At 50.7% G+C, this 8352-nt stretch overlaps 3 protein-coding genes across 3 annotated transcripts; 2 read left to right on the top strand and 1 right to left on the bottom strand.

The window, feature by feature from the left end:
- Window positions 1-379: 379 nt before the first annotated feature.
- On the top strand, window positions 380-2148 carry P153DRAFT_293755 (lysyl-tRNA synthetase; the record flags this gene model as incomplete). Its single annotated transcript, XM_033663911.1, has 3 exons — window positions 380-692; window positions 742-912; window positions 962-2148. 3 exons carry the CDS (start codon window positions 380-382, stop codon window positions 2146-2148), a joined length of 1671 nt encoding a protein of 556 aa, XP_033522569.1.
- A 415-nt stretch (window positions 2149-2563) lies between these two features.
- Window positions 2564-3873, bottom strand: P153DRAFT_368056 (uncharacterized protein). Its single transcript, XM_033668420.1, has 3 exons — window positions 3344-3873; window positions 2969-3285; window positions 2564-2916 (listed from the first exon to the last, which is right to left on the bottom strand). The coding sequence occupies exons 1-3, from the start codon at window positions 3399-3401 to the stop codon at window positions 2854-2856; spliced, it is 438 nt and encodes a 145-aa protein (XP_033522570.1). The 5' UTR covers window positions 3402-3873; the 3' UTR covers window positions 2564-2853.
- Window positions 3874-5955: 2082 nt separating this feature from the next.
- Window positions 5956-7755, top strand: P153DRAFT_387141 (NADPH oxidase A; the record flags this gene model as incomplete). Its single annotated transcript, XM_033670611.1, has 4 exons — window positions 5956-6059; window positions 6112-6366; window positions 6415-6824; window positions 6875-7755. 4 exons carry the CDS (start codon window positions 5956-5958, stop codon window positions 7753-7755), a joined length of 1650 nt encoding a protein of 549 aa, XP_033522571.1.
- Between the last annotated feature and the right edge of the window lie 597 nt (window positions 7756-8352).

Consider the following 8352-nt stretch of genomic DNA (forward strand, 5'->3'; position numbering starts at 1 on the left):
CCCTTGCCCGCCTCGCATCAACGAGCGTCACCGGTGAGAGGGTGAGAGATGATCTTGAGACAGGTAAGACGGCTCTCTATCTTTGTGCCTGCTCTGGCGTCTACTCGACAATGGTCAGCTTTCAATGGATGGTCCGCCTGTCTGTGTGTCTGGCTACACAGCTCGAAACCTTCCATTGAGATTAGCAAAGCTCCATAGTATACGCCAGGCTGCACTGCCTCTACCCAACTCCAATGATGAACAAAATTTAACATTAGAACCGTTGCGGATGACGCTCTCGGGCGGTTGATTTCACAACTCTTGCACATTTCTGATCCTCATATCACACCCGCGTCTTCTCAATTCTATCTTTGCATTGAAGCTGACGAGCCAAGGAAACATGAGTAGGAACGCCTTCAGCTTTCTCCGTCCGTATCAGCTTCGAGGCAGCCGGTCCCTCAAGCCGGAGCACGCTCGAGCATATCTATCTGTTCAGCGACGCTCCATCCAAACCTTGGCTGCCGACGAATACACCGGTCCGCACGATGTCGAAAAGCAGAAGCGGATTGACCAGCTGAGGAAGGTCAAGCCCCTGGGGGACTATCATCCGCGAATGGTCTATCCCACGGGCGCCGACAGCCTCTCACTCCGAGACTTCCACGCAAAATATGAAGGCATACAAGAGACAAAGCCTGATCTTGTATCCGTGTTTGGTACGATCTGTGATCCGTGGATATGTGACTTGGGTGTTAACAGCTTCAGGAAGGGTTCGATCAGTGCGGTCGCTTGGATCCAAGCTCATGTTCCTCGACATCGAGAGAGACACACAGCGGTTGCAAGTCATGGTGGAGCTGAAGAAGCTCAGCGCCCAAGACGGTCTTGACGAGGGTTTCAAGGACTTCAAGAAGATGATTAGAATAGGTGATTGGGTTTGTAAGTGGTGTTGCTCTGTGTCCAGTTTTCAATCGCTAATTTGTGGTAGCCATTACAGGGAACCCTACCAGCACTTCGACGGGACAGCTTTCCGTGCTCGCCCAACAAGTGCCCCATGTTCTCGCGCCCTGCCTGCACCACGTCCCTGAGAAAGTCGACAACGCTGAAACGCTTGCTCGACGACCTCACATACACCAGCTCACAAGCAACGAACCCGGCGATGTGCTTAGGCTTCGAGCGCTGATATACGACTATGTGCGGACGTACTTCATACAAAGCGGTTTCCTGGAAGTAGAAACTCCAATATTTGACGTCAACGCTGGAGGCGCTATCGCGCGACCATTTGAGACTGTCGCCAACGAGTTATCCAACATGTCTGTCAGACTCAGGATAGCACCCGAGCTGAACCTTAAGCGATTAATCGTTGGAGGACAAGACAAGATCTTCGAGATCGGTCGCGTCTTCCGGAACGAGGGTGTGGACAATACTCACAATCCCGAGTTTTCGACATGCGAGTTCTATGAAGTAGGGGCAACGCTCCCTGCGCTGATTGAGAGGACCGAGCAGCTGGTACATGGGCTTCACACTGCGGTTGAATCGCTTAGGTCGACATACTTTCCGTCGCTAGCCGCGGCCTCAGAAGATGTCGATTTCTCTCAACCGTTCGCACAACTACCTTTCATCTCTACCATCGAGAAAGCTAGCGGTCGCCAGCTGCCCGACCTGTCTTCAGCAAATGCCTCGACGGAGCTGCTCGGAATGTTCGATACTCTCGGCCTTGCTGTGCCTCCAAACCCCACACTTCCTCGTCTCCTCGACACTCTTGCAGAGCATTACATTGAGCCACTTTGCAAGAATCCAACATTCATCACGCAACACCCCGAGGCCTTGTCGCCGCTCTCGAAGTCGTACCTTGACGAGGCAACCGGTCAACGTGTCGCCTCTCGTGTGGAACTGTTCATCAATGGACGCGAGTACGTAAATGCGTACGAGGAGGAAAACTCGCCATTCGAGCAGCGACGGAAGTTCATGCAACAGCAGCAATTTCATCCAGAGGGCGAGGGTGCGATCGACGAGAGCTACCTCGAGGTTTTGGAATGGGGTATGCCCCCAACAGGAGGCTGGGGATGTGGCCTGGACCGGCTAGTGATGCTCTTCGCTAACAAAAAGAGGATTGCCGATGTGTTGCCTTTCGGCACACTGAGGAACGTCGTCAGTATTGCTAAGACTATATGAGTAGTGTATTTCATTCGGAAGCGAGACAATGGATCGATTACGAAGTATACGAACGCATGCAACAAATCCTACTAGACGTTCTTCAAACTGGCAATCGTCAAACATTATCAGGACATCCTTTTTCGCTCTCATGCTTCCCGACAACGTGTGTCTCAAGGCATGTCACCCCAAGCTTCCTTCCGAAGCGGCTCAACCTGTCAGTGTTAGAGAACTGCCTGTCATCACCGAGAACCAAATGTCACTGTCAGAGTTGGTGAACAAAGCAAGTCTAAGCGGGCTTTCTCGAAGCATAGAACGTTCGAGCAAGAGGCAACAAGAGCTTTTGTGGTATGAAACAGCAGATGCCTCAGTCACAGGTAGTGACGTCTGGCATCACGTCCAGCGTCACAATGCGTTGCCGCTTCGATAGATGATTTGGTTATGGGTCAGTTCGGTGAGGACTGATTTTGCTAGTATAGTCTGCGATTGGTAGTATACTACTAAATCAAAACTGATTGAGGTGACATAATGCAATCAATGCTGGTAAATGCCATTTTGAAATCTCTAATCGCCACCCTGTCATTACATTACTCCTCAAACGCCTCCGTCTGCCACAGTGAAATATGAAATGACCATCGAATGGCCGATGGTTGGGTATATGTCGTCTACATGGATCGTCGCTGAAATGCCAAGAACAAAGAAATCTAAACAGAAGGGAAATAAGTGCTACGCGCCTTGTTTCCGATTGCTCGAACGCTTCGGTAGTGTCCATGGCTCAGGACATACGATCTAGGACGTGTTAGTATTGAATTCTCATATCTTAGGAGCGCGTTAAACATACCTCGCCTTCACTAAACGCCCAGAAATATGCCCCCATGCCAATGATGTAGTACAGCCCCGCGTTCGTCCCTTGGTAGATCAACAGCGCAACGAGAGCGCTCAAGGGGTACACTACAAGGCGGGCCTCGATGGAGCGGTGTAGACCGGTGCCTGCAAGGAGTGGTAATGGCCATTCCCACGCAAGGCCTACAATGCCGCATATGACGTTGAGAATTTGCAGAACTGGTGCGTCGGTGACGGCGCCGTCGAGGTTTTTTGTTAGGAAGTCCCAGAAGATCTTTGGCCAGAAAAATGCTTCTATTGCGGCGGCGATTTGATCTGGTATGCGATTAGATCATGTTCGACAAGGCATGCATCACGAAATGGATCAACTTACATGCAGCAGCTGTGAGGATCACCAGGCGCGCCCAGTGGTTTTTGATCAGCTTGCCCATTGCGACTGATGTTTGAGTCCAAGTCGAGATAGAGAGAGGATGTAGGTGAATGAAAGTGATATATGTTGGAAATTCCGTAAGGAGTAGGCAATCCCTTTTAATGAATGCGATTCGATGACTGGTTGCCACGAAAGAAATCAAATCCAGGGCAGCTATGTGACTTTGATATACGCAACGCGGCAAGTAGTGGTCACTCTCAGGTAGAAGTTGGACGTGTCTCAGGCGTCGTTAGTTGTTCAGGCGCGGTCTTTCACTCCTTGAATTCGACACAATTTTCGTCTCAGCGGAGAATATGACAGAAAGACAGCGGGAGGGTGCGGCATGTTGTAAAGGGTTTATGCGCCGGGGTCTTTTGGGTTGGGGATGTGTAGCCGCTGGGTTCGTGGACCCACCCCGCATCACAGTGTGCCTGGGCATTCTGATTGGCTGTATGCATGTCGAAGCCAGCCTCTCTGCAGCACGAATCCCGTCGTCTCGGATGGCGCTGTGGACAGATTCGGTCAATCAGTTGCGGTGTCTGGGTGCATAGCCAGGGTGGCGGTCGCGTAAAAATGAGTTAGAGATTCACGTGGTTGCGTGACATGAAGAGAACATACGCTCGTTGGAAGTCGCTACCAATATGCCACTGTGTCGGTGAACTTGACATCGGGACTATCGATGGCGTCTTTGGCTCTTTCACGATACCCATGAGTCAAAATCCTGTCTCTGATCGAATATGCAATTCTCCGCATGTACCACACACAAGCTGCCTCATAGGTGATTGATCGCTTTTTAGCAATTCTGGGAGAACGGCATAGCTTCCAAGACTCCTGATACTTCAGGCACGCGGATCAAACGACAGCTGCCCAAGGGCTCGTCGAAGCTCTCTGTGTACCGGAGTTCATGGTGTTAAATTCCGGTTCCTGATTGGAAAGTGCACGATATCATGATCCCTTCCCAAGCAGTCTGGCCCTCTTTCGATCACTCAGCACACCGTTATCCTGCCCAGTTCATAGCGTTATCACATCTCAACCCGCATAAGCTTCTTGGATGTGCCTCTGTCAGGGCTGCAAACGGATGGCTTTATCACAGCCTAAGGTCAACCTAGCAGTATGGCTTCCCCATCCACGATGCCGGCATTCGGCCATGAGATTGACCTCCACGTTGAAGCGGCACTAAAATAGTGGCGGAACCTGCACATGTACAGATCGCACAGCCCGGTACCTGGCCCATTCACCGAGGAGACCCTGAGCGCTTCGCAGCCCACTCAGATTGGCTCTCGTTTGACCGCCGACAAGCCCGGCTAGTTGTGTGCTACCAACCACAACCCCGAGAGGCTTCAGAGCCATCGACTCTGTGCTTGTCTCTACGCCTCGGCGGCTCCAATGAATATGGGCGTCGTATGCTCGCACCGGCAATCCTTTTGTGGTCCTGTAAGCCTTCTGTGCAGCGCTTCTGTGCAGGGGGCCTCAGCCTGGAGTCGATCGCTGCATACATACGCTGCAAATAGGCCCGCATCACCACTTTGCCGTGCTGCTAATCCCGTCTTAACTTTTCGCGTGTAACGACCTTCCCAAGACACCACGCTCTCCCGCCCGACCAAATCCTTTACGCGTGTCTACGCCTGTTCACGTCACAGCCTCGGACGCCTATCGTCTCAACATAACACGTCGTAGCAGGAATATCACTAGAAAGTCATTTCAAGAAACACAAGAGCTTGAATACACGGGAAGTCGAGTTTAATCAGCCAAAAAAGTGTCGCGACAGCTCGGGCACATCTACCAAGGGCAGTTGTCGACTCGTACATCTGTCAAAATTGGAGAAATCCTGGTTTCTGAAGGCTCCTACAACACACCCTTACGAAGATCGCCCCGCACAAGATCGTTTTAGCTACGCCGCACACCAGCATTCTATTGAAGATCTTGAGGCTCAAAATACTCCGCCTAAGCTACAAGCAGATAATGATTTTATGCCTGGCGCTTCAGGTTTGAGACACACCTCATACATCGGCGCTTGTCGTATGGGCACCAACTGTCACCACGCTCGTCATCTCACAACCGCTGGGTCAGCATCTGTAAGATCGAGAATACCTCACCACTACCTGTACACCGACTGTTCCTGACTGCTACGGACTGTCACCCGTTTCGGATTTGCCGATATACCGCAAACCACCGGGGTACGGATTTGTGCTACACCCATCGAGAGTCTGCCGGTTTCAGCGCGACCTGCCGCTCCATTCTGAATCACAAGGTTCTCCTCCAATTCTACTGATCTGCCTCTTTGGCAGCTTCAACGGCTTAACGGACGATACCCTTGTTGTCCTGCAGGCATTCAGTAGTCCTGCCTAACACCACCACATCGCCCGTCCCTGGACGTCGACGTGCTCTCATCCTCTTCCTATCTGGCTGGCCAGTTCCAACCTCAACCCAAATTGCCCTTTCCTGTTCGAGATCATTATTCCTGGGCGCACACTCTAATCATTTGGTTTAATTTGCTCATCGTCAATTGATCGGTGGCTCACACCTGTCCTTAGACATAAAGCATCTCGAGAAAGGCACTGCTACACTTTATCACAATGAGTGCAAACTCGGCAATGTTGTCGCGATTTTTCACGCCACGAAAACTTGCTTTCTATTTCTTCTTCTGGGGGTTTCATTTTATGTTATTCGCCATAGGATGGTAAGATTCCGAGACTTTATACTATGTCAACGAAATACTGATGCTGCCACAGGTGGAAGCAACAAGCGGATGCTCGCCTAGCTCCACTTAATGCCCTTCAGTACTCAGTATGGCTGTCTCGAGGTGCTGGTTTAGTCTTGTCGGTCGACACAATGATCATCATTTTGCCCATGTCCAGAAACCTCCTCCGGTGGCTTCGACCGAAGGCCAGATGGCTACCTCTCGACGAGTCGCAATGGTTCCATCGACAAGTGGCCTACGCTATGCTCTTCTTCACAGTAATCCATACCTCAGCACATTACGTCAAGTAAGTGATATATGATACCCTGACACAGTTCAAAACTAATCTTCGAAGCTTTTACAATGTCGAGCGTACCCAAGTACGACCTCAAATTGCCCTTCAGATTCATTACACCGAGGCTGGCGGCATAACCGGACATATCATGTTACTGTGTATGCTCTTGATTTACACCACTGCGCATCACAGGATTCGACAGCAATCGTTCGAGACTTTCTGGTATACACATCACTTGTTCATTCCGTTTTTGCTCGGAATGTACACACATGCAACGAGCTGCTTTGTACGCGATACAGCTCCAGCCTTTTCTCCATTCGATAAGAAGAATTTCTGGAACCACTGCCTTGGCTACGAGGGCTGGCGATGGGAGCTTGTTGGCGGTGGTATCTATCTGTGTGACCGACTATACAGAGAAATCCGTAGCAGGCGCCAAACCCAGATTGTCAAGGTCGTTCGTCATCCATATGGTGAGTAGATTTCCCAACTGCTGACATAACTCAAAACTAACTGGAAACAGACGCTGTCGAAATCCAGTTCACAAAAGCAAGCATGAAGTACAAACCTGGACAATGGCTATTCCTCAACTGCCCAGAAGTCAGCTACCACCAGTGGCATCCATTTACCATTACATCTTGCCCACATGACCCCTATGTCTCAGTCCACGTTCGACAGGTCGGCGACTTCACGCGCGCCCTTGCCGACGCGCTCGGAGCCGGACCGTCCCAGTCTAAGTATTACGACGAGCTCGACCCTTCGGGCATGTACGAAATCGCCTTGGAACACGGACAAGAAATGCCAGCCTTGAAAATCGACGGGCCCTACGGAGCGCCAGCCGAAGATGTCTTTGAAAACGAAGTCGCAGTCCTCATCGGTACTGGTATTGGCGTTACACCATGGGCATCTATCCTCAAGTCAATCTACCATCAGCGTCTCAGCCCCAACCCACCTAAGCGTCTTCGTCGCGTGGAGTTCATCTGGATCTGCAGAGACACAAACTCTTTTGAATGGTTCCAATCATTACTGTCCTCACTCGAAGCACAGTCCTTGGGCGGAGCAGATGGAAGCGAGTTCTTGCGCATACATACATATCTTACGCAGAGAATGGACGCCAATACCGCGCAGAACATTGTTCTGAACTCCGTTGGCATGGACAAAGACCCGCTCACAGAACTGAAGTCCAGAACCAACTTCGGGCGTCCAGATTTCCAGCGCCTGCTTGGTGGGATGCGTGATGGCATCCTGGATCGCTCGTACATGAACGGTCTAGAGGGAGGCCTTAAGACCGAGGTCGGTGTGTACTTTTGTGGTCCTAATGTGGCTGCGAGAGATATCAAGAAAGCATGTAAGATGGCGACGTGTCGAGAGGTGGACTTCAAGTTTTGGAAAGAACACTTCTAGAACTTTGTCCATCACAATGAGTGCAAGACTTGAAGGGGAAATGTCAATAATTACGATTACCAGGGAGCACAGGCGCAAGGTATCGAGCGCTCTTGAGTTATCGCTACTGAGTAAGACTTTGTACAAATGGGCGGGTCTTGTTTGGTCGGAATGGATGAATGATGTTTTGATTTTTAGCAAGCGGATACCCGCGAGATAGATATGAATGTATTATTGCGCACTTCAAACTATTTCGCTCTCAGCTCTTCACTGTCAAAGTCCTATTCTATCTTGAATCATCTCATCCTCATCACTGTCTCTCATACCATCAAGGGTTTACCTACGACATGACACATGTCAATCCACATACACATCTGCCTGCCGCATCGCTTGGTCCAGACTCTCGGTGAAGCCGACATCCAGACACGCGGGGAGACGGAAGCGGATACTGAAACGCTGACAGCATGACTGTCAGTCATGCGGCATGTGGGGCGATATAGCCACAAAAGGCAACAAGACAGTGGAGTTTGTTGGGAGGCAGACGCGGATGTGTAAAGATCCGAACGGTAAGGCGTCCCCTTTACGCGCGCGACAAAGTCTGGCTGCAGATTATGAGCA

This window comes from Dothidotthia symphoricarpi, assembly GCF_010015815.1.
Source record: "Dothidotthia symphoricarpi CBS 119687 unplaced genomic scaffold P153scaffold_13, whole genome shotgun sequence".
Lineage (NCBI taxonomy): Eukaryota > Fungi > Ascomycota > Dothideomycetes > Pleosporales > Dothidotthiaceae > Dothidotthia > Dothidotthia symphoricarpi.

Coding starts and splice junctions, on each gene's coding strand:
- P153DRAFT_368056 (XM_033668420.1), bottom strand. CDS start 3,401: ATGGGCAAGCTGATCAAAAACCACTGGGCGCGCCTGGTGATCCTCACA. Junction 3,286..3,343: donor GATCCTCACAGCTGCTGCAT/GTAAGTTGATCC, acceptor ATCGCATACCAG/ATCAAATCGCCGCCGCAATA. Junction 2,917..2,968: donor GGGCGTTTAGTGAAGGCGAG/GTATGTTTAACG, acceptor AACACGTCCTAG/ATCGTATGTCCTGAGCCATG.